The following is a 26929-nucleotide window of genomic DNA, read 5'->3' on the forward strand; positions in this document are numbered from 1 at the left end:
GCATAGCAACGTCTCAATGAATATTTCCACCAGGATTTGAATTATTTTTCTACGCATTATACAAGTGAAACACATTCTTTTGCAAAAGATCAAGTGAGCAGACCTAATAGCTTCCACGCTAGACGTGTTAAAAGAGGTATTTTGAGTCCAAAGGCCTACATGTTTATGTTTTTGCATAGTAAAATCTTCATGCGTATTTTCACCAGCGTTCGCATTAGCTTTCCTCGCATTAGTCATGCGAAACACATCGAAAAAATGTCCTTATATAAAAAAGACCTAATATTTTTGGTGCTGGGCGTGTGCTAACAGGGGCGTTCGAATTCAAAAAGCCTACATTATTATGTATTCATGAGTATTACGATAGGCGTCGATATTATTTTTCTTCACATAAGATACGCAAAAAATATTTTCATGCAAAAAATAAAGTCGATAGATCTAATTATTTTTTGCGCTAGGCGTGCTAACGGACAGTTAGACATTTTACCGAATGCATAAGGGTTTCCTACGAAAGAATTAAAACTTGTGTAATTTAAACACTTTTCCATAATTTCCCCGTATTTATCTTATAGGATACTTCCAAGTTGCTGAAGCGATGGGTAATTATTAACCGATAAGTATAAAATTTGGAGGGTATTCTACTTTTGGACATTCGCACTAGAATCGCGAGTGGTAGCAAGCGAATTACAAAAAAGTAAAATAAAAACTGCCTCTTTGCTCAAGTGCGCTAAGCACTCGTATTTGAATATCTTCAAAGAACGATTGTCAAGCTTTCTTCCTTTCTATCCACTTTCCTGGCTTCAGCTTGCACTCAAGGATGCCTATCCTACCACTACGAATTCTGTGTACTAGTGGTCACTTAAACTGTATATGTATTTTAAATTATATGTTTTAAATTGCAGCAAGTTGAGCGCCGAAATGGTTGGATAAATGTCGGTGACCTTCAAGGAGCAGTGCATTTCAAGATTGTAAAATACGAAAGGATAAAATTTCTTGTTATTGCACTAAAAGATTCGATAGAAATTTATGCCTGGGCACCAAAACCTTATCATAAATTTATGGCATTTAAATCATTTGGTGAACTTGCGCACAGACCACTTCTTGTCGACCTTACAGTTGAAGAAGGTACCAGGTTAAAAGTTATATATGGAAGTGCTGATGGCTTTCACGCCGTAGATTTAGATTCCGCAACTGTATATGACATATATTTACCTAAACACGTAAGTTCATAACGCTTAGAATATTCTTGTCTACATATCTGGATTCCAAATTTTCATATATAAACAATACTTTTTTCCAGACTCAGGGACCAATTTGCCCACATTGTATTGTGGCACTCCCAAATAGCAATGGTATGCAGTTACTTCTTTGTTACGACAATGAAGGTGTATATGTGAATACGTATGGAAGAGTTTCAAAAACAATGGTACTACAGTGGGGAGAAATGCCAACCAGTGTCGCATACATTGGCACTGGACAGATTATGGGTTGGGGTAACAAAGCTATTGAAATTAGAAGCGTTGAAAGCGGACATCTTGACGGTGTCTTCATGCACAAGAAAGCTCAACGGCTCAAGTTCCTCTGTGAACGTAATGATAAGGTAACCAGACTGGCCATTATTTAAAAAATGTTGTCTCTCGGCTTTCTCCTTGTTTTTCTGGTAAATATTCGTGATCTCTCCCGTTTTATAAAAAATACTCTCTTTGCGAAACCCACAGGTTTTTCACGCATATTATCAATTGAGATGGCAGATGCAAGAACTCGTAAAGCGCTCGAAACCGCGTATGTGTATTGTCCACTCGGGAAAATCGATCCATAAAAAAAAGGTGTCGGAACGTGAAACAAAATATACCTTCGTATTTGTCTTCACGCAACGATTATTCGACTGTTTGTTGATAAAAATGATTGAAATTTTTATGTTATATTCTTAATACATATTCTATGGGCACAACAACACACTTTGTTTCAAAATGTAATATGTTTATTGCTTTTCAGTAAGAAATTAATTCTAAACGAAAGCCATGTATTTTGATTGATGTTTTGACCACTTTTTTTCATCGATCGATTTTTGCGAGTGGACGATACTTCTACGCGGTTTCGAGCACTTAACGAGGTTTTGCGTCCTTTATCTCATCAGCGGAAGTCGATAAGCATTATAAAGCCTTTTTGCAATAAATCGATTGACTTTGAATCATATAATAACTAGGATATGGAAATTTTTGTGTCTAATGAAGGAAAACATAGAAATGCCATTGTAATATAACAGAAATGTAATTGCGGGCCTTTAATAAATCCAGACTCGCAAATCGCGCGCTGACATGTCTAGATTTTTATTTCGTAACATGAAAAATATAAATAATTTAAAAATCCATTATACAAACAATTAATAAATATTATGTTATAAACATTTTTAAAACAATAATTAATCATTTCAAGTTGAAAGCGTCTGCAATTAGAAAATATGTATATGGAACAATTTTTGACAACTTTTGGACATATTAATTCCAATTATTTAGAAAAACTGAATTAAATTGAATCAAATTAAATTTTTTAATTAAAAATCAATTTTACCTCATTTAAATTAATAACTAAAAAAATTCTTAATTTATTATAATTTTGGACAAAAAAGTAGAAAAATGAGTTGAAGTGTATAATTGCTCAGTCAAAGTGCTAAAAATTAAACAATTTTGTTTTGATTTGAAGAGTCCCGAAATTGCATAATTTGGATCATTAAAAATTCAAAGCAATTGTAATTGTATTATTTATAATTAAAAGCGTTCAAAATTAAATAACTAAAATTTTTAACTTTTTAATTTCATTAATTTAAAATTTAAAGCGATTAAAATTTGACAATCTGAAAATGAAAACTAAATTGAATCTTTCAAAGTCAAAGCTTTTATCCCGATTTTCGCCCGGGTGGATGGTCACTGGGCCGGAGTGAAAATGATCAAATTAGTCAAATCGTTTGAGCTGAGCGAAAAATATTTGTGGGTTCGCATCCGAAATAATAAAATTTTGAAATCGGTTAATATCTTCTGTTCCCTTTTTTTTTTATTAGAAAATTCAAACATTTGAAAATTCCAAAAAATGTCCCTATTGCTTCGAAAATCATGGCAAATTTTTTGGATGTACAGTTTTTTCTAGTGAATAATAATATAAAATTATAAATTGAAAAAAAAAAACTTATTGTTTTTTTTTTCGAGAAAAAAACGTGTACTGATGTTTCCACTGTTCATAAATCATCAATTTGACGTGTTTTTTTAGCATGTTTAATAACTTGTTTATACCAAGCTTTCAGACGCAAAAAATGATGCTGCTATTATGGAAAAAAAAATATTTTCGTAGGAATAAGCTGGTGTGAATCTTATATACATACCCTCCGTCCCTAGGGAGGTGGGTTGTTAATGCATGGGGGGAATTTTGTCAATGGTATCCCATTTTTCAGCGAATAGCTATTAAAGAGTTCAGGAAATCATTTTCTTAATTTATCGGGGGAGGGGGGAAAGCTGATTTTTTATGTCCCTATAAGGGAGAGTATGTATATAAAATGATTCCATCAGATTATTCCTACGAAAATATTTTTTTCCGTAATAGCACCATCATTTTTTGCGTCTGAAAGCTTGGTCTAAACAAGTTGTGAACATTGTTTAAAAAATTTAATGTTACCATTTTTAAACGCTGAAAAAACAAAATTACAGTATTTTCCTTTCATTGAAGTGAAAGAAATTTCAGGTTCGACATATTAAACTTGTTCAAAAATGTGTGTTTAGAGAACTCAATCCAAAAAAAAACATGTTTTTTGGTCATTTTCGAACAATTATAAATTTTAAAAAAGAATGATTTTCAATTCATAATTTTTTTATTATTTACCAGTAGGAAATGTACATAAAAAATTGCCATAATTTTCGAAGCAATAGGGAAATTTCAAAATTTTGAATATTCAAAACAAAAAAGTGATCAGAAGATACTAACCGATTTAAAAAAATTCACTTTTTTCGGATGCCAACCCACAAATATTTTTCGTTCAGCTCAAATGATTCGAATAATTTAATCACTTTCACTCCGCCCTTGTGGTCACTCTGGCAACACATTTGTTACCGAATTACATATGTGGGTAAAATTCATAGAGTTGGAATAATTCAGTTTTAAACTTTTTGAAGCCAAAGTCTTTTAGAACATAAAATATTTTTCTTCTCTCTATATGAATTACAATAAATATTAAAATAATAATAAGCGAGATGAACAAGAGGCTCTTACTTAAAGGCATGTGATACTTAGAAAATTATCGATTTTACCAGTTTTAGGTTCCCCCGACTTTTTTTCTACAATTATAAATATTTTGTCTTAAAAATTTGGGAAATGATAGCGAACATGCTAACGGACGTCCCTGCACACTTTTTGTGGGTTAATTCAAAAAAATTTTGATTTTGCTAAAAACGTGTGAGTATATTTCGAGGTTATGTGTGTTACAATTCTCTCCCATAATTATTCTATAGTGCTTGCCGACAGCATCGGTACGACAGAGATCTACATTATCGGAATGCCAGAGAGCTAAAAATAGCCCTTACCTCAAAATAATGCACATGAATACCATTTTTATTTAGAACAATAAAGTTATTTGGTTATTATCCCTCAAAAAAGAGTTCAGGGACGTGCGTTATGATATTTTTAGCATCTCCGAATTCAGTTTAAAAAAATTTTTATTTTTGTGGAAAAAAATCCGGGGGAAATGTACCCGATTCGCAACACGACGAAGTATCACATGCCCTTAAATTTTCAATTTTTCCAATTAATGATAAATATTTAATTTAACACTTACAAATTTTTTGTTTGCAAAATAATAATTAAATCTGCTTTTACGTAAGAATAATCTATCAAATGATTTTTTACCCGTACGAAATACATGCCCGTATTAATTTTTTTTCACGAATTCACGCCCGAAATATGCTTCTTTTAAATAAACCTGTGATTCCCGATGGCAGCGAACTGTTATATGATCTTTTTCGGGATTATAAATCGGCTATTTTAGTCAAATAAAGAAACTTTAGGAGTGTTGGTTAAATCCGACCTAATGTTTTTAATACAGTCGGCACTGTTCCAATATTTCTTTCTCTTCACGTATTTGTGAATCAAACAAATAAAACTTGCTAATTATTCGAGGTTTTGCGCAGTGGTGTACCCACGATTTCTCGAGGTTTGGCGGGGGGAGGGGGGGGGGGGTAAAAGGCTGTACAGAAAGTACGTTACTACATAGAAGGAAAAATGCGGATAATTTAATACATAAAACTTATGAATGACATATTTATCATCCTTACGGGCAAAATTGTTTACAAATTATGAAATGCCTTCATTATTACGCACATCCATTGAATTTTCCTATCTTATTTTTAATTATACATTAATGAAGAAGCCATTCTGCATGTCTCTTGCACCTGCAGATTTCTTTAAAGAAAAAACATAACAAAATAGAAACTTTTCACTATTTTTTTGTTTGGACTTCATTCCTTGTATCTTAATGGTCCTTTATCAGAATGGTAATCGCGTCTGAATTTTGAGGCCGCACGGTTGAATATTTTTGTCTAATTTTTTGCATACCTCATCTAAATAATCATATCTACAAGCAAGAAGAGCGGGGTTTTCGATAAAATGTCTATATTTTGTTTAATAATCAAAATAGTGAAAAGATAGCACTGACACTCAATGAAATCTATACATGTATGTCAGCAGCGAGCCTGTTTACCCTAGACAAACTCCAGTCGGGAGACTACCCGGAGGGAGATTAATTATCTGGAACGAATGAACCCGGGCATTGTTACGAGATTTCTGCCAGTTAGCAAAACTGACATTATGAAATAATTTAATTATTCATTTTCAATTAATAGAATTAATTAATTGATATAATTACAAGAAATAAAAATAAAAATTTTAATGAAAATCGGTTAATATTTGCAGTAATAATGTAAATATTTACATTCTGTGCATTTACACCGCAGTTTTCTAAAAAATTCATGCGAAAAACGGTGTTTTAAAAAAATCATAACATTATAGCTAATAATCTAGATTATCCGCGGCGAAAATTCATATGCAGCTAACACTGCGCGTTACTACTACTGTTCTTCCCTTTTTATTATTAAACAAAATATCAACATTTTATCGAAAAAATGGCTCTGCTTTCTCCGAGATATGATTATGGAGATGAAGTATGCAAAAAAGTAGATAAAGATAGTAAACCGTACGGCCTCAAAATTCGGAATCGATTACACATTTTGATATCCGTAATAACGATAAAATGACTGTTTCATTCTTGTGAGATATCGGTCTGTTACAGAAACTGTCATTATGAACTTTTGGATTGATTTATTTTTTGTATGGGCAGAATCAATTTATTTATATAATTACAAAAACGTGAATAAAAGAATCAGGAAAATTTCTAAACGTGTGAAGGAATAATGAAATCCTTTAGGGAATTTAGTCTGACTTGTTTAAAGAATTATTATTTATTTTCACAGTTGTTTCTCCCTGTAAGTTATAGGAATTGGGAAATATTATTTTCTTCAGAATGTTTAGTACCTTAAAAAATCATTTGTTTAAACAATTTTTTCCCGTAAATCGTAAAAAAATATTATTTACTTCAATTTATGACCCAATCAATGAATGATAAAAGTGCTTTTTTTTAAGGTATTTAGCAATTGAGTACTCGGTTCTGAATTTTTAGGCCGCACGGTTGAATATTTTTGCCTAATTTCTTGCATACGCTCTCACGCGCGCAGAACCTCGGTTAGACCGAGCAAAACGCATTTACTGAAGCAATGCACAAGACATGCTGGAACCTAATGCGTCTAACCGCTTCCGGTTCCTTGGAAGAACCGGTTATTTGGAACAGGCCCTTAATCTTCGAAAGACGGTTCTGGAACCGGCTCTCCAATCAGTTCTTCGGTTCTCTTCTGCTCTCTGTACAAACTTATGCGTGACTACTGGCTACGCGCGACAACGCGATGGAGTGAGACGAGCATACTGTATATATGTGACTATGGAATTAATATAAATCCAAGGCATGCGTATTCTCATGCGCACTAAAGAGGAAGTAAGTTGTTTCCTTTTTTCAGTCACACTCTTTCGTGAATAGGAGTGAGAAAATGAGAGAACTTACTTCAAACAAATACAAACCACTGTGCATGCTCTCCAAATAGCGTATGGACTCGCGGTCCCACGTAAATAATTGCTTGAATTTAAAAAAGCTATAAAATTTAAAAAATATTAAATTTGTAGATTTAATTAAAAATTTTATAATAATCAGGAGAAAACTTTTTTAAAAGAATGGTGGGGGGAACGATTTTGTCTTTTTGTCTACGTAAATGTTATTAACAATTTAGTGCCTGGTGTAGCATATATGCCACGTTCACTATTTTCGATGTTTCTAATTTTCAGGTAACGAGCTTGGAATTCCGCGAAAGAAATGCATGCATTAGATCAAAGTGGACTATTCCACATCTCGCAAGGTGGTTAAAAGTTATCGCATCATTGATAGAAACCAAGAAAATTAGAAAAATTAAAAATTGTTTTTTTTTTCTTTTGCAAAAATTGATCATATATTACTCCTGAACTTGTTTAGAATTGTTATTCAACAGAATTAGGACTTCCTGCTTAAAGAGTTAATAATTAAATATTAATTATGTAATGATGCTGCGATGATGTTGTAGGTATACAATTATGAGCGTTGGAGGTGACAACAGTCACCTCTGGATGCCTTCTTAGAGCTATCATCTGTCACTCCACGGGTTTTTAGTCGCTCGCTTCCTGATGATCAAGAAAGTTTCTTACAGTGCGACAGGTGTTTAATAAAACCGCCTTGTGAGCTGCTGCCAATACCCTACTGACTCCTAAATGTTCAAGATGTTCAGTGCATCTTGCGTGCACATTGCCTGTAGTCGAAATTGCGATGGGATTGCTAGATGCATGAGTCACATTCCTCCATATGGTCTTTACTTCATGCTTTAACTCGCTATACTTGTGGATCTTGGTTGTATATATTGACTTCAAATTTCGGTTAAGCAGACAAGCAATGTCGATGATGTAGACTCTTTCACCTTTTTTCTCGCATCACGATGTCGGGTCGATTGGCCCGGATGTAATGATCCATTTGGATTGTAACACCCCAATATAAGATGTAATCTTCGCTTTATAAAACGGGCATTGGAATGTATTTATAGAAGGGCATCCATTCTTTTAACAGTCTTAGGTTTAGGGAAGTTTGTTGATGTTTAATGCCCGCTACATCATTATATCTGTGCGTATATTCTCTCTGAGCCATTATGCGACAGCCATCAATAATGTGCTCGATGGATTCGTTGGTATCTCCACATAATCGGCACCGGTCAATCACGTCTTGACGTGACACGTGTTTGCGATAATTCCAACGTTTCTCTCAAGCCTAAAGATCTGGCTGAAATGGATGACGAGCTTCGTGGACATTTTTCCGGAGAATCCGACCTCTGGGCTATCAATTATTGTGTGTATAATGCAGCGAGCGCTTTGGCCGATGCGAATCGTAAAACAAAACCAACGGTTGATCATAAGACCAAAAAAAGAATGCATCAACTTGCCATAAAGATAGGCTGGGCAAGACAGTACGCGTCCCGCATTCAGTGTGTGATTGACTACATCACATCTGGCAGGAATTTTACCGCCAAGATTCGAAAGTTCGCGCGTGAACTTCAGACCCGTTATCACACACCTAACAAGTCAAAGCTGCCATCTCGACTCTTCCAAGACCCTCCAGTTACTGTCGAACACCCACCCAAATCAGGGGAGGTCGAAGTATTTTGGAGAGAAGTCTACGAAGTGCAGCATAGACTGGACGAAGACTCATAAAATATAAATAGCTTCAAGGAGTTATGTGTTGCCCTCATAACACCTGATAAAGATTGCCTACCCATTACTACCGAGGAGGTGAAAAAAGTATTAAGAGGGATGAAGAACTATTCCGCACCGGCACCAGATTGTATCAAAACCTTCTGGTGGAAGAAGTTTTCTTCAACCCATTAGCATTTGGCCCGTATTTTCACCTCATATTTAAAGTCTGAAGAGCCGATTCCGGAGTGGTTGGTGGAAGGGCGCACAATACTCCTGCCGAAAATAGGCAGCTTAGCTGACCCGAAGAATTACAGGCCAACAACTTGTCTGAACACACTTTATAAGATATTCACAGCTATCCTAAATGATAGGAGTGTTCGAACAATTGAACCTGTGTGGCAAAAAATGTATGAGCAACGAGGCTCAAAGAAAGGCGTAGCCGGATGTCGGGAGAACGTGCTCATAGATAGATGTGTCTGCAAAGATGCAGCATTCTACCAGCGTGACCTATCAGTGGCCTGGATTGATTATCGGAAAGCTTTCGATTTGACCTCCCATAGAGTTATCATCTGTCTTTTGGAAATCTTAAAGGTTCATCCGCAAATAGTTAGGCGCATAGAGAGATTGATGCCGCTTTGGAAAAACAGATTTACTATCTCATCTGGAAAAAATCGTGTGACAACTAACAAGGTCACCTTTCAGAGAGGCGTCTTTCAGGGCGACACCATCTGACACCATTAAGGTGGTCGCGGAATATTGAGTCTTGAATGTCTTCACAACAGGATTGTTCTGGGTACAGCAAGTAGAGTTGCAAATGGAAGAGACCCTCTTCTTAAAATGGTCCGGAATCACGAAGAAGTGGGCAAAGGAGCGTTTCTGTACAAAGCAACGGAAGAGGCTGCTCAAACACTCGGACTGGACTTCAGTATTAGGGGTGAGAAAAATGCAAAAAATCTTATATATCTCGAGTACTCACTCCTGAAAGCCTGGATTAAGAAAGCACAAGAGAAAAACTTTCGTGAACAGCTCCTCGATAAGAGGATGCACGGTATCTTCCACAGAAATGTGAAGGAACAGTAAATGTCTTGTGAGCTAACGTTTGTTTTCCTTAAGTCGCCGTAATTGCCCATTCAAAGGCACAATGCGGCACTAAGAGTGCTTTATTACCATCTCAGTCACTCTTACGGCATACACTGGGACTTTATATTCTCGACAATTGTTTCTGTTGCTCACTCGAGGCCTGACATGGTTCTTCTTGACTTCGAGAAGCGAACCATGTTCGTTATCGAATTTTCGGCACCAGCTGACAAAAACATCATAACCAAGGAGAATGAAAAAAAGAGAGGTATCGAGACCTTATAAGGGAGTTGCAACGATTTTGCCCGGAATATTCTGTTAAACTAATCGTTCTTATCATCGGCGCTCTTGGAGGTGCCAAGCTTTCACTTGCTAATGGCCTAAAAAGCATCCCTGCGTGTCAACAATATGCTAAAACACTTGCGGGAAAAATGCAGAAGGCGGTAGTTCCATCGTCAAGAGGGGGATTTTAGCACCTCCTTCCTCCCACTTGGCTACGCCACAAGTAGTGGGTAATCCTAGAATCGATGCAAGTTTAGAAGAGGGTCTAAATATTTTTTGTGAAAATATTCATTTTCTACAAGCGACGTCCTATACGTGAAGACCATGAGATAGTAGTTTTAAGCCACCGGTAGGCAGTGCAGACTGTGCCACTGGCGCTGAGAACGAATCTCTTACTTGGGATATAAGGAGACCCCCGAGAATGCTTCTTCGGATCAGAATTGCGTAGAAAATTAAGTAACCTTGCAAACAGTTCTCGCCATTCGGATGCTTGTATCTGCTATGCGTACCTTTCTCCCTTTTTCACAATTGTTAATTAATTTTAGTGGGAAAAATGATCTCTTAAATCATAAAATTATTTAAAAACTGTTTCATTACCGGCTGATATGCAAACTCAGGGACATCGCAAGGAACACGGTAACGAATTACATTAACCCATATTTAATCGAATTCATGTTGATACGGATGAAAGTCAACATAATCTAAACATAGAGTATTGTGAGAAAATAGGGTTAATAAAACCCTTTAAAACCCATGTAGGCTGCATGTTATTGCAAGTCACGCAGTTTTTTTTTTTATCAAAATAAGCTTCAAAATTGTTACAGGATGAATTTTTGTGGGTATTGTAGGCACACATATATCAAAACCTGTGAAGTGTGATTTCATTCTTGCTTGACATACATGTATTATCCATTTTGTGTATTGTAATATATTATAATATTAATATTTTTTCCTGTTTAGGTTTTCTTTTCCTCGGCAAAAGGTGGAAGTTCGTGTCAAATATATTTCATGACCTTGAATAAACCAGGTATGGCTAACTGGTGATCCCAAAGGAGATCGTATATGATTTTTATCATCACCAACTATATGCGCATCGATCAAACTAAAAATAAAACCGTTTTATTGCCTGAGAAGATACATTTTAAGAAGAAGGTCCAATCACTCTTCACTGCCACTATCCAGATAACTAGAAATGTGTATTCATTGCTACAAAAGTAACAATTTAAATAAAAATAAAGAATAACATTGTAAAATGGTATCCCTACTTGACTTAGCAGCGTATTGTAATATTATTAAAATATGGACGTAGCTTCAAAAAGCTTTGCGATCTTTGTATTTGAATTACTCTTTAACATTACTGTTTCGTATACTCTAAATATCATATTGTATTATTTTGTTAAGCAGTTTTATTTTGATAGAGAAAAATATCATCTTTAATTACAAATAACCATGATATGAATCTACTATACTTTGACCAATTTCATTTATAAAGTTAACAACTTTTGTTTGTTTGTTCCCGACAACTCCTCAACGTGTTCTCAACTGGAACAGAATTATTTGTAGCATTAAGCTCTCATATGAGTCGCATGACTCACAGAGTTCCTCTACCACTGCCGTAGGTTTGATTTGCCGCGGTTTTGTTTGTCATTTTCATATATGGCAGTTGCTCAAAGGCGTACCCTGCGGTGCTTATTGAATTTTTTAAATTATGTATATAATTGGATATGGGATTGATGTACAAGGGACCTTGCGCGCAAGAATCGATCAGCAAATTTCGAGGATTGTGAACCAGTTTGTTATCATGTTTGACATGCCGCTACGAGACTTATTTGTGGGACAAAAATCAGTTGACTTAACGAATCTCAAAGGATCAGCACTTTTTCTAAAATACTTATAAAGGATTGTGCTTTACTGGAGCACATTCAAAAGAATAGTATATTATACATTTAAGAACGTTAGGTGTTTTTTTTTGTCGAGCGTGATGTTTTCAAAACGAGTTGTAGGGCGAGGGCGCCAATCGCGAGAAAAACAACTGCCTTCCTCCCATGGTTCAAACGATACGTTCTATAACACAATGCACGATATACGCGGATTTTCGAATCTATGCTAAGCGAGTCGAATATTCCTGTTTTTCGAAGGTAAAGTAAAAACAGGAACATGGTATGTGAAATGGGTAAGAAAAGGTTGTTCTGTTCTCTACTGTAGAAGATGGTCAATCGTCCAGGAGAATGCCGTTTCTTTTTATCTGAACAATAAAAATTGTTGACCATTATAAAATTCGTACACAGTGTACTAGTATCCAAAATTTGTCATTGATATAAACAATTTTTATAACCAAATTTACTTTGACTGGCATTGGTTATATTTCCATGAAAACTTATTCCATGGTTTGGTTTGACTTTTATTATTAAAATATTCTTTTTCTAATTCTCAGAAGAAGAAAAAATAACGGAGCTATAAGAAGATACGGAAAATCTTCTCGGGTATTCCTTTTGCTTACGGTTCTCATATAAAAAAGAAAATGCAATGCTTGTCGTATGTTTATATAATTGTAAACCAATGTTATCTCATTACAAATTCAAAGCTTTTCAAATATTATTTAAGACAATACATATAAGTACCGAAAATTACAATTTCTTCATTCGCTTGGCACGTGACAATATTAACGTCGCTCAATCGATGAAAAATACCAGTCTTGTGAAATATGTGGTAGTTCTGTTCACTTCAGATGCACATAATGCCACTTATCAACTGAAAAGATAAAAATAATGTATTAGACTACAAGGAAGAATATTTGTATTGTTTCAATTAAATTTAAGACAAAGAAGTTACCCTATATTTCATTTGCAAAAATTCTGGAGTGTCCTACAACATGTTTCAAATCCATTAGAGACCTTAAAATTTAACAATATTAAAAAATGTCAGTTTTGCAAGGATTTTTGTTGAATGTTTTTATTGAGGAATTGAATGGAGCTATCGAGCTGTTAAATGGCTTAAAATGGGTGGTAATGTACCCTGATTCCTATTTTGTCCACAAAACTGAATAAAAATTAAGTTTTCGCGATTAAAGTCGCAAAGAATAATTCAGAGTTTAATGACGCGAGGCGCGTGCCACATGATTAGAAAAAAGTGTAGAAAAAAAAGGTCCGTCATATTTCCCAGCGACAGGCAAATGTTTTCTCCAGATTTTCCCGTAGCTGCTGCTCGCTCAGCAGGGCCGTTTCTAAACTTTGAGGTGGGCTGCGCCCTTCTCTCCTGATACAAAATGTTGATATGATAGTACAGTATCAAATTTATTATAATATTATATTATTATAATATATTATAATATAATTTTGTAATTATTAGTCTGTTAGTTCGCTACTGAAATGTGTGAAAGATTTGTTTATATGAGAAATTCCATGTGCTTTTTTTTGTAATTATTCGCAATAAGAAAATGTTGCACCATATGTAGTGTCGTACAAATATTTTTCTATTTAGCCGAAAAGAAAGTGTTGACTTTCTTGGAAACTAAACATAGAGGACATAATGACAATCGTCTTTTTAGTATGCTTCGATATATGTAAAAGGAATAATTATTATTGTACAAAGATACGTGAATATAAAATTTTGTTTAGCAATTGCCGTTTATGAACAATTATTATCATATACTTTTGTGTTATAATTCTAATAATTATTATTACTTATATATTATATAGGTGCAATTTCATCTCAAATCATGTGAAGAACTTAAGCTATTGTTAGTAATTTTTATGAAAATTGTGGTATTTGTTCTCGTAGGTGTTGAAAGAAAAACCCTAACATGATTTTTGAATAATTCCAAGAAATTACAGGATACTTAAAATTGAAAAATTCGTTCTTTTTTCTTTGAACTCCCATAACTTTTGTGATTTTAATACTATTAAGGTGTATTTTTTTAAAATATTCGTAATATGATGCAGTTCTGAACAAATATTTCTTGAAACAAAGAATTTCAAAACCTTCTTGAGTTTTTTAAAAACGAATGTTTAAACTGAATTTCTGAAAAAAAAACCCCACTTAAAAAAAAGTATAGGTAGCTTACACTAATAATTTAAAAAAAATACGCCTTTACAGCATTAAAGTCATTAAAGTTATAAGAGTTAAATTAAAATGCAAAAAAGCTCAATGTTCAATATATTCTAAGTTTTTGGAATTTTTCACAAATAATTTTATAGTTTTTCTTTCAACATTCATAAGAGAAAAAATACTGCAATTTTCATTAAAACTTCTAACAATAGCTTACATTCCATAGATGACTTGACATGGAATTGCTCATATAAACAAATCTTTCACGCATTTCAGTAGCGAATTAACAGCCTAATAATTACAAAATTATATTATAATACCGAAATAAGTGTACTATATTAAATGAACAAAATACAAGATAATTCATGTGCAAGCTTGATACTGTATTATAATATCAAAATTTTATGCCAGGAGAGAAGGGCGCAGCCCACCTCAAAGCTTTGAGACGGCCCTGCTGAGCGAGCAGCAGCTGTGCGAAAATCTGAAGAAAACGTCTGTCTGTCGCAGGGAAATATGACGGACCTTTTTTTTCTACACTTTTTTCTACTTCTGTGACACGCGCCTCGCCTCATTAAACTCTGAATGATTCTAAGCGACTTTAATCGCGAAAACATAATTTTTATTCAGTTTTGTGGACAAAATAGGAATCACGGTACATTACCACACATTTCAAGCCATTAAACAGCGCGATAGCTCCATTCAATTACTAAATAAAAACATTTAACGAAAATCCTTGCAAAACTGAGATTTTTTAATATTTAATAATCGTGTGGTTCTTATTCGAACCTCCTCACATTTCTTTCTGCGGAGTAATTGCCTTCTAAAGTAGGGGGTCTTGATTTTTTGCGGCGATATTAGTCTAGTGGAATATTTATTAACATTGGTTCATTCATTTTTCATTATTTAAACAATTGGAATTTGTTTGAACATTTTTTTTTCTCAAAAATTAGTTTTTTCTTCTTAGAAATTATTACTATTGGTCTACTGGAATATTTATTAACATTATTACATTAATGTTCAATCACATAAATAAATGGAATTTGTTTAAGTTATTTGTTTAAAAAATTATTAATATTGCTTCAGTGGAATATTTAATAACATTGTTTTATTAGTTCTATTTTTTAAAATTTTTGTTAATAAAAATTATTACTCTAATACCCAAAGTAATAATTTCCTTAAAAAAAAATTGAAACGAAATTATTTAAACAAATACCATTCGCTTGAATAATTGAAAATGAATAAACGTTAATAAATATTCAAACAGACAAATAGTAATAATTTTTTGGGAAAAAACGAATTAAAAAATTAAACAAATTATATTTTTTTAAACAATTAAAAATTAATACACCAGTGTTATTAAATATTTCACTAGACTAATAGTAATAATTTTTAGGGGAAAAACGAATTTTTTAAAGAAAAAATATTTTAAAAAATTCCATTTGTTAAAATCATTAAAAATTAATTAACCAATGATAATAAATATTCCACTAGACCAATATTAATAATTTTAAATGAAAAAAGACTAGAATGCGGTGGCTCAAAAGGTCGATTTCATGAAGAATTGACATTTTTAGTTTTAAGGGTAGTTTTCAGGTAGTCGCGGGGACGTGTTAGGTGTGTCAAACTCATATGTCTAATGCAAGCAAATCTTCGTTGGATAATTCTCAACAATCCCCATACTTTCCCGTCACATTTTTTCAAACCCTAAAAAAATATTCCGAAACTCAAAAAAGTGATTTTTCCCTATGCATTTTACATGGCAAACTTCAAGTCAAAGCCGGCACCTGTCAAAATAGAAAAAAATTAGGGATTTTCTATCTTCGGATTTGGAATGAAAGTGAGGGGATCGTTGCCCTCTAAAAAAAAGCGTTTTTGAGTCATCCTAATGTACAGTAAGCGCCGAGTCAAACCGAGTCATGAAGGCAGGACGAAGTCAGAATAACGTTATATTGACTTCAACGGACCTCGTAATAAATAGCCCCTCGTAGGATACACGAACATCCTGATTTCATCGTGCCATCCACACTAGAGAAAAATTCCGGGATCAAGGTGTTGATTTTTTTTAACTGAAATAAAATGGAGGAAAGGTAGCGTAAAAGGAACGTAAATCGGAAGGAGGAATGTAAAAGCACACTCTTGAAAAGCGCCTCTGACTTGGATAGTGCACAGCATATATGTATGCAGTCTACCAATCAGTGTTCTTCATTCTGTTTAAATCTAAAAGTCTGTTTGGTGGATCACTCAATGCTTTTCCCGCAGTGGAAGAAAAAGAAGAACTGGATTCTCACTCAGGCTCATTCAATTTTCGTAGGTGCGAAGAAGACTTCCCATATCTTCCCCTTTTCCTTCTTGTGAGCATTGCTCGAAACATTTTAATATCGCCTGAAATTCATCCTGCGTCCTCTTTTTCTAATGTGTAGAGGCAGAAAGAGAGGTTCGTTCGATTTTCGACTTTGGAACAGCATCGGAGCCCCAGTGCTGGTGTTTTCCTTAAATGAAAATGCCTATTCGATTCAACAACAATTGAAAGTGAACATTGATGTTCTAAATAAACCTTTTGTATGCGTCACTAAAAGGTTGATCTTTAGAAGATTGATTCTTTCCAAGTTGATCTTTTGAAGAATTAATTCTTGTCTATTTGATCTTAGATCAACTCAAGAATCAATTCTTTGCAAAGAATCGAATATTCCTACTCTAAATCCGAAAAACAGGTCGTTAAAAATGTGTACACGCGCGCGCGTGTGTGTGTGTTTGTGTGCGTGTGGGAAGGGGATCCTACCGATGCTGCTCAGCAAAGGGGAAATGGACGTACTGCGAGGTGGTTGATGACAAGCGGATATAAATAAGACTTACGCGAGAGGATAAACCCGCGGTTCCAGTGTATTCGATTAGCCTTTGGTATACACTTTTAGTTTCAGAAACTGAAGGTCAAGCTCGTTAACCAGCTACTTTTGATAAAAATTCAAAAAGTGCAATGCCTGAAGCAGAAATACCAAAATGTAGTAAAGTTGTAGACAAAAATAAATTCAGAATAGAAATAATGATAGTTGACGGAGAATTGGCAGAAAGAGGATCAGGTTTGGAATCTACGTGAATTGTATTTCGATGTTCCAAAAGATCTTACTTTGGTTCAAAATGAAGTTAAGGATGAATATTATGAAAGCACCAGCAGTGAATAGCATGTTTCGATGTCACAACAACCAGAAAACACCTACCTTGGGCATACTACTCCTGTATTAGGCTGTGTTAAATATATTTCCGAAAGTATGATGAAAACGCAGTTGTAAGTCCTGAAAATCTGAGAGCTATAGCATCTGTGATCTGTTTGCTGCATATTAATGAGCTACCATTATGGCACTTACTGTAAGATATATACGGACATGCAACTGGCCCTTACTCATATTCTGGTCCTATCGGTTAAGCTATTCAAGACTGTGAGTATCGGCCTATCGTTAAATTTGTTGCGATTGATGCTCCTATCCCTTAAGTCGATGCGGAAGTTTTGAGTAAGGACCAAAAATATACTATGTTCGAAATGATCTGCGCAATTGTCTGGGAAATATTGTCATGACGACCTAGCTGCTCGGAATCCTGGTAAATTCAATCTTGCTGCTGTATGGATTACAAATGCCAGCAGAAACATGCGAGAATATGTATCAAATCCTCACTGTTAGATAAATCTGTATTAAATTGAATACCAACGTATATGAAATCATTTAGTTGAAATCTAATACACATTTTATATTAATTTTAATATACAAGTCGGAGTAGCAGCGTGCTTAAAAACTTAAAGTTTTTTCATTTCTCTAAATCTTGTCCAACATTCGTAATTAAAGTAATAATCTAGAATTCGTCGATTGAGTTCATTTTTATGAGTAAAGTGCAACACATCCGTGGAACTTCATCCAAAATCTGCCCTGAATGGTAGTAATTTAATGTGAGTACAGTTGATTGTAGGTAAAGTCTGTTGTTTATTTGAATAATTACACATTTCGATTTCAAATCCAATTTTACTTACGAATAACTGAAAGAAGGTAACATGTTTTATTATTAATAATAGAAAACTACTGTTAAATTTATTTTGATCGTATATAAAATGAAATTATCTGAGTGGTTATCGTGAATGTGAATGAAATTTAATATACAAGCTCTTATTGACGAGTTAATATGTTTGAGATATTAATTTTAATATACATTGGTATTTTAAATATAATACTATTTTTAACAGTGCAAATCCCTCTGAAAATCTTGTAATTATCGACACTTTCATAGCACAAGCATGTGTGAAACCAGCCAGCGGAACAAGATACAATTTGGAGGGGAAATAGTCACCATATATACCTAAAAAACTGTGGAATATAAACAAATTCTGGTGGGAGGGGTGGCCCGAATATAAGAAGTGGCGGGGAATATTCCACTTATGTTGTATGAAATACTTCTTTATTGGTAACAATGATTGTTATTAAGAGGAAATGCTCCAAACTTTCCATATGATGGTGGTCGGAATTTGTTCTCCAATATCTGAAGAAGAATCTGTGTAATTTTAAAAAAATTCTACCGTGCCGTTTCGGACTAGTAGTCGTAATCGGAAAAGAAAAATGAAAAAACTTGAAAAAAAAAACGATAAATAACTTTACTCAGAAACCAACCGTGGGAAAACGATAAAATTTGCAGGGGAAGTAGATATAATATAGTGTACCTACAAAACTGCAAAATATGAAAAAAATCTTTAGGTGACGGTTATACTAATAGTAACATTTAGACATGGGAAAAGGGGAATGGGCGTCATGAAATTCTACTAAAATGGGTAAAAAAAAATGAAAAATGGAAACGGGACTGGGATGGACTGGGAGGGTGCACTGGAAACGGGGCTGGAAAAGGGAGAGGGCGCATACTATTAATTGGGTTTTCAAAGAATAGTAGTGGCACGAGAAAAAGCAAAAGAAAGATGGACAAACAGTGAAGCCGAAAAGTTAAAGATCAAGAACCAAAAAGCAATGAATGGAAGAGGAAGGCCTCGGAAAAAAATCGGAAGCAGAACTCTTGGGAATCAGAGAATATAAAGTTCCAATTTTGCAATTCGAGGCAGAAGCATATTACATGATAAATTGGCAATCAGAAAGCACCACTGCACCACCGATTTTGTCTCATATTCCAAACGAAGACTTACGACTCTTTATAAATGGTCATCGTGTACCGGAAATCGACTTTCAAGAATTTTCTTGTCACACATAGAGTATAGAGATGTGCGTCAAACTCGTGACGGAAGCTTCTGCAGAGTTATGGAGAACGAATTGGCGACGACCTAACTAGAATTCGAATTTATTCTCGAGAACAAATGTCAACGGTTTTAGCGTAAGGGAGAATATAAATCCTCGGAATAAAATTGACATCGTCGAATTGTCCAGTTTGATAGGGTGGTTGGGTTGGGCATAGATGGGACTCGAAATGCAGCCTCGTCCTCGTTGTGAGTCCTGGATTGTTTACGATGTCATCAAATGGTACTGAGACGAGTTGAGAACTACATAATTAATTAACAATATATTTAGTTACATTTTTCTTTGGTATATAGTATTACAAAAACATGTCAATTTCGAAAACTGGAGAAACAATTTTTTCTCCATATTTTTCATTATTTTAAAATTTTTTCTCAAAAACGGTTGATCTTACACTAAAAATAAATAGGACGAAAAAGATATTATAAGAAATTATCAAATAAAAAATGTAGATGAAAAAGTGGGAAAATATTATAAACCTGTAAATCTTATAAAAAATATTTTTCAGAAGTAGTCTTATAAAAAATTTTAATTACTAAAGTAGGAATTAATGACTCTATTTTTATCATTGGATTAAAAAATTATTTCTATTATTAATATACAATTAATATTATTTGGTCGCGTAATATTAACCAGCATATTGACACAGTATTGACACAGTATTGACTTCGTGTCTCTCTGAATCTGCAACCTGCATTGTTATGGCCTATCATCGAATCGAAAAAATCGATCTGACCGTGGCACAAATCGAATGTCGGGTTCTCGACATTCGGTCGACGGGCCGATCAATTCGAAACAACCGATATGACCATAGCAAGGATCGAATTTGGATTTTCCACGACAACGCGTGTCGATGATCAATTTTTGACATTTGATTTACGGGCCGATCAAATCGAAAAAAAGAATCGACGACAGCGCTTGTCGAAGATTGATTTTCGACATTTGATTGACGGACCGACGGTGGGTCGATACCAGGTCACTGAAGTGAACAGTGATGAGTGGCCATTATTTGGTTTATTTTGTATTAAAATCATCCTGGTTTATTATTATTACGGAATTTGGTATACAAAATGTAATAAATTAAACATAAATAAACAATTGATGAAATAAGAAAAAAATTACTAAACCCATGGATAGGTAAATTGACATGGCATTGCAGATTAGGTTATATTTCGATGAAGGTATTTGATCAAATTATAATTTTTCTAGAAAAGACAATCAGATGTTTTAATTGTTTGAGACTTACTTATTTAATCGTCTGTTTATTTGAGAACACTGATCCTGTTGACGAGAAAAAGAGATAAGATATAATAAGACATAAGATACCCAAGAGGCCGAGACAATCATTACTCCTAATCCATAAGGTATTAGGTCGTCATCGGACGTTATAAAAAAGAAAAACCGCAGGAAAGTTGAAGGAGGACGCCTGACTCATCGCCTCTGCAATGAAAGGCAAAAGACTAACACGATAAGGTTCAGATAAATCTTGTTCTATAGGTAGTAGCAACCCTTCTGTCCACTCGGTTACGTAAAATTTAAAAACAGACGCTTCATAAAATAGGCCTATTATGGCAACTCCAAAATCAAATGCATCACCGGGAAAAATATTCCCAATCCTCTGAAATTCCTGTATCAAAGAATAAAATGCAGTTTACGATCGACCAAAGAACTGTGTTTACGCTGGAAATTTGTTGCAAAAATGCAAATCCTCCACCCACGTTGAACGACCCAGAAATAACCCAAGCCCTGGCAGAAGTCCCAAACCAGTATGTGGCCAAAGTTCAGGACAACATTCAACGATTCTGAACGCCCGTAAACCGCACTGAAATACCCACCGAAACCGATTCAGCTAAGCATAAAATCAAGTTTGCAACCACTTAGCCCTTTTGGTTATGTCCCTACCCCTGCCTAGAAGAAAAACGCAAGCATAACTGAGAAAAGGCACAACAAACGTCAGCAGAACAAATAATTGAACCTACGAATTCCCCAGTAGTAATTGTAATATGTAAAAATGGTATTTTACATGCATGATATCATCAAAAAGCTAGGAAACGCCACCACTTGTTCTACTATCGACCTCCGTAATGGCTACTGGCAAGTTCGGATGGAAGCAAGCTCGAAAAAATATACTGCCCTCACCATTTACCCAGGTGGTACCTATCAATTTAACGTTATGCTGTACAGTCTAAAAAATACCCCAGCACGTTCGAACGGCTAATGTCCCAAACTGCACTTTTTGGCTATATCAATCAATTTTGTATGGTGTACCTAGACATCATCATCTACTCTCACACCTGGGTAGCAGAACTTATTTTGGAATTTCATTCAGAGAGTAGCGCCATAACTGTTCGGAAACCCTATACTCGTCGCTATCTCAGTAAATGATCTCCCAACCGATCCTCGCATTGAGGAAAACTCGAGGTCCACAATGGATACACCTGTTATCACACACTGGACCCCCGACTCTCTTAAACCCTCGAGTCTACCGACGACACAGAGGACGCCCAACAAAAATGCCTGAACCAAGTCCGGCCCAAGACTGATCCGTTAATCCAGAATTTCTACAAAGACCATCCGGCCCAGAAACGTCATCGAGGGCGGCCACGAATAAGGCCCTAGATCATTCAAGACCCTCCGGACAAGGAATTCCGACGAGGGCGTCCGCCGAAAAGACCCTAGACCATCAAAGACTCTCGGAGCAGGAACTCCGACAAGGTTCGAAAGTTGGACAACTGGGCCAAGGTTTTTTTGAAGCACTCTGTCTCCGCGGTTAGAACATAAAACTTAACTACTATTTACAATATTTACAGTTTTCTTATATCTACTTCCTCTCCTATTTACAATCTTTCCTTCGTCATTCCTCTTCCTCCTTCCTTCTCCTTTTCTCCATCTTACCCAACACCCCCTTCACTCATGCTACTGCGCTTTTGTGACTCTTTCATGCAACAATACCTCCAGGCTTATCCCACTCCTTTCCACCTTTTCACACTCCTCCAACCAGTGCTCCACTTTTGCATCCCCCTTCCCGCACGAATCACACATTCTTTTTTCTCTAGAAAGCCAGAACCTATTATAATTCTCCATACAACCACATCTCATCCTCGCTATAAAGTCCTGACTTCCAATGCTCTCCTTTCTCATACAAATATTTCGCTCTCTCCCTTGGCACAATGCACACATAGATCCCGTTAAATCTTGACTCTCTTATTCTCTCCTCTGCTTCTGCCTTATCTTTCTTTATGCCATTCTTTTGAACCAACTCTCCTTCTCCCACCAACATTCACTAACCAGCTTATTCCCCTCCTCCCGCTTCCATGTCAAAATAGTGTCATTTCCGTCTTCACATACCGTCGCCACATTTTGAGCCAAAACATTCCCGATGATAGCTGCAGGACGTGCCATGCACACCCCGAGCGTCTAGCATACATAGTATCTAGATGTCCAACTCATACTGGTGGGACCTACATCCAAAGGAACAATGCAGCACTAAGAGTGCTTTATTACAATATCTGCCGCTCTTACGGCATTAACCTTAATATCGCTCCTCTAAATGCTCCTAGGGAAATACATTCACTTGACGAGGATGAGTAGTGCCGCATATACTGGAGCTTTATACTCTTGACAACTGTTTCTGTCGCACACTCGAGGCCTGAAATAGTTCTTCATTTCGAGAAGCGAACCATGTTCGTTATCGAATTTTCTGCAGCAGCTGACTAATCGTCCTTATCATCGGCACTCTTGGAGGTGCCAAGCTTTCACTAGTTAATAGCCTGCAAAGTTTCCCTGCGAGTCAATAATACGCAAAAACACTTTCGGGAAAAATACATAAGGCGGTCATCCTTGGATGGCTTCGTGTCCAAGGTTCAAGGTTATTTCACGGTCAACTTTTCTTTGTCAAATGGAAACCCCTATTTTTGACACAGTCAATTGAAAGAACGTAATATTTTACGTTCAGATATGGATCAAGGTCATGTTACACAATGACCTTCGGGGTCATTCCAGGACCGTGTAAACTCAAACAAGGTCTAGACAGCTGATCAGCGAAAATATGGGTTTTAAAAAAAGGTTAAACATTGTATCTAGATCCGGTCGACTAAGGCGAGATCCATCGTAGGTCTCATCAGTCCACAAAAAAAACCCTATGTGAATCCGGCCCGCTAAGGTTAACTCCATTGAGGGTTTCGTCAATCATTTGTTCTAAACGCATATTTTCATTGATCAGCCGTCTGGACCTTGTTTGAGATTACACAACCCTGGAATGACCCTGAAGGTCATCGGGTCACATGACCTTGCTGCATATCCTCGTCCAAACCCCTGAAACTTTTGTCTAAAACATTTCTCTCGAAAACGCATATATTCGCAGATAAGGGGTGTTTGATTAACGTGAGTCTCCTCGCTTCTCACCATTCGAGGTACTCACGGAATCATCTTTTAATTAAAGTGAGTGCTCAAAGTGATGACATTTTTTCATAGAGTGCCTATTTTTCGAAATATTTGAAAGTTTCAAGTTAAAAAAATCACCCTCTATATAATAGTGATAATATACCGACAGAAATACCGTAGGAGACCATCAATTGGGATACCACAATGGAAGAGGAATTAGTGCGTTTCTATTACGAAAGTGGGAAGTTTGAAAAGAAAATGGAAAAAGGATACAATTTAAGAAAGAAATTTGCTGACTAATCTAAACGTGACAGAAGACCGAGCAATGGAGATTAAACCACAGGTTGATTTGGCCTGGAAAGACGACGGCAATAATCGTATTGCTGATCCATATTCACCACATCCTCCAGAGGTGGATGGCCTTATACAATTATAGGCAGAAGCAGAGGTTCAACAACCAAAAAAGCGACGAAAATGGACATACTATATGAATGGAGATGTTATGCGCCTTTATTTTTTAGCAGAGAAATGTGGGCAAAGTGTGAGAAGAGAACATCATAGACTCTTCTTACTTAAATACCCAGAACTAGCCACAAAAATAAATGAGCAAAATCTGACAGATCAAAAACGCTCAATATCTGTAAAGAAACTTCTTACGGCTGTTGAAATAGCCGCTATCAAAATGGAAGTGAAACAGCAGCTTCCTATTTATAAACTCGCTTTCGAAGATGTGGACACCGAAAACTTGATTGAAGCTGAAGGTATAGATGCTAGGGATAATGAAAATCATGTACCAGATTCATTGGAACCACATCCAGATATTAATAACGATGATATGGATAGGGAAATCACAGAAAAACTATAGCGCCTTGAAAGGAATTTTGGTCAAGCTTTACTAGAGTTTAGATATGTAGAACCAACACTAAGGCATTGTCTGTCCAAAATGAACATTACTAATGATCTGCGTGCACTAATATTACATCTCGACAGCAAGATTTTACCTACGTATTTGAACGTAGCACAAACTGCGTTAGAGGTGCAGACTTTTGTATATTGTGCAGCTGTGGCAACCGTTAGAACGTTGGGCCGGAAAACTAGGCCTGCAAATGTAGTTTTTGTCCCAGCAAGGAATCGACATCCACCATGGAAGATCAGGTTGGATATGGATTTCAGCAAAGTAAGGTGCAAATTTGGTTCCTTAACTCAATATAAAAAAGGAAATAGAACCAGAAAGCTGATAAACCATGTTACTAAAATCATCCACCCTCGGTACATCGAGACATTAACACCAGCAATATTAGATCAGATTATAGACTACCAACAACAGAGAATTGCTATTCTTACTGCCAGACTGCGCTGGTCCGGACATGGTGCACAACTTCTGGTACAAGTACCTGACGAGTTTGTATCTTTCGTTTGCAAGGTGTTTTCAGAAGATCATTGAACACCCAGATCTGATGCCAGGCTTTATGTTCCCTGTCCTTATGCACTCTTTCTGGCTTATGAAATGGCCTCGCACCGACCTTGAAAAGTTAGACAGAATTGTTCGCGCAGAACTGTCGAAGCACCGAATTCATCACAAAAATTCAGCGATTGAAAGGGTAGTTTTACCACGACATATAGGGGGTAGGGCCGTTGTATATGTCAAAAAACTGTGTGAGTCACAAGTTATACATTTGCGAGACTATTTGAACAGCAAACGAAATGTTGCACTTTACAGTACCATCTGTCAAACGGGTCGTGGCTACACGCCCTTAAATTTGTCCTCAGATGGGGCCTTGAATATCAGGGCACAAACCATAGAGGAGTTAGAAATACAATGGAGACAGAAAGCCATCCATTGCGAGCACACCAAAATGTTAGATCAAAATGAAGTAGATAGTGAGGCATCTAATATTTGACCAAGAAAGGGTGTTGTGTATCCAGAGACGGAAGGATTCGACATTGCGATACAGGACAAGGTTGTCAGCACCGGGAATTATCGCAAAACACATGTTACATCAAGACGTGATTGACCTGTGCCGATTATGTGAAGATAACAATGAATCCATCGAGCATATTATTGATGGCTGTCGCGTAATGGCTCAGAGAATATATATGCACAGACATAATGATATAGCGGGCATCATACATCAACAACTTGCCCTAAAACTAGGACTCTTAAAAGAATGGATGCCTTTCTATAGATACATTCCAATGTCCGTTTTATAAGGCGAAGATTACATCTTATATTGGGGTGTTACTGTCCAAATGGATCATTACAACCGGGCCAATCGACCTGACATCGTGATGCGAGAAAAAAAGGTGGAAGAGTCTACATCATCGACATTGCTTGCCTGCTTAACCGAAATTTGAAGTCAACCTATACAACCAAGATCCACAAGTATAGCGAGTTAAGGTATGAAATAAAGACCATATGGAGGAATGTGACTTATGCATCTATCAATCGCATTGCGATTTCGACTCCAGGCAATGTGCACGCAAGATGCACTGAACACGTTGAACATTTAGGAGTCAGTAGGGTATTGACAGCCGCTCAGAAGAAGGTTTTATTAAACATCTGTCGCATTGTAAGAAATTTTCTTGACCGTCAGGAAGTGAGCGACTAAAAACCCAGTGACAGATGGTAGATCTAGGAAAGCATCCAGAAGTGACTGTTGTCACTTCCAACGCTCGTGGCCACTCGTAATTGTATACCTACATCATTGCAGGAGGTTTCAAGCATCGCATTAAATTAGTTCAATAAACTTATAACATTCAATTCTCACCAGTCACTTGACTTAGTCCGGGGCTATGATGTATAACCGGGTTCACCCGTGTAAAAGTTTAATAAAATAATAGTATCCATATTCATACACCATCCATACACCTGAAAAACATAACTTCAAAATCGACTCATGCATGAAATTAAGAATCACGCGAAACATCAAACTCGCCAATTTCTTTAATTTCTTTGAAATGGGGATCGAGATATGAATAGAACACCACAAAAGTTTTTCGAAGCTTTCAGATCG

General features: G+C 35.9%; 2 protein-coding genes across 6 annotated transcripts in view; one reads left to right on the top strand and one right to left on the bottom strand.

Moving 5' to 3' along the window:
* Nucleotides 1–11675, top strand: part of LOC117181506 (traf2 and NCK-interacting protein kinase) — a 252578-nt gene extending 240903 nt beyond the window's left edge. For all 3 annotated transcript variants that reach the window (XM_033374255.1, XM_033374254.1, XM_033374256.1), the window contains exons 16-18: nt 900–1217; nt 1298–1597; nt 11170–11675. In XM_033374255.1, the coding sequence (XP_033230146.1) occupies nt 900–1217; nt 1298–1597; nt 11170–11253 (702 nt within the window). In that variant the 3' untranslated portion in view covers nt 11254–11675. The remainder of the gene's footprint in view (nt 1–899; nt 1218–1297; nt 1598–11169) is intronic.
* Nucleotides 11676–12736: 1061 nt separating this feature from the next.
* LOC117181507 (inorganic pyrophosphatase) overlaps nt 12737–26929 on the bottom strand; it is a 112284-nt gene continuing 98091 nt past the window's right edge. For 2 of the 3 annotated variants that reach the window (XM_033374259.1, XM_033374257.1), the window contains one exon: nt 12737–12960. In XM_033374259.1, the coding sequence (XP_033230150.1) occupies nt 12957–12960 (4 nt within the window). In that variant the 3' untranslated portion in view covers nt 12737–12956. Of the gene's footprint in view, nt 12961–13041; nt 13075–26929 lie in introns of all 3 variants that reach the window. The other variant, XM_033374258.1, reaches the window with a different exon arrangement.

Source organism: Belonocnema kinseyi, chromosome 10 (genome assembly GCF_010883055.1).
Source record: "Belonocnema kinseyi isolate 2016_QV_RU_SX_M_011 chromosome 10, B_treatae_v1, whole genome shotgun sequence".
In the NCBI taxonomy this organism is placed as follows: Eukaryota; Metazoa; Arthropoda; class Insecta; order Hymenoptera; family Cynipidae; genus Belonocnema; species Belonocnema kinseyi.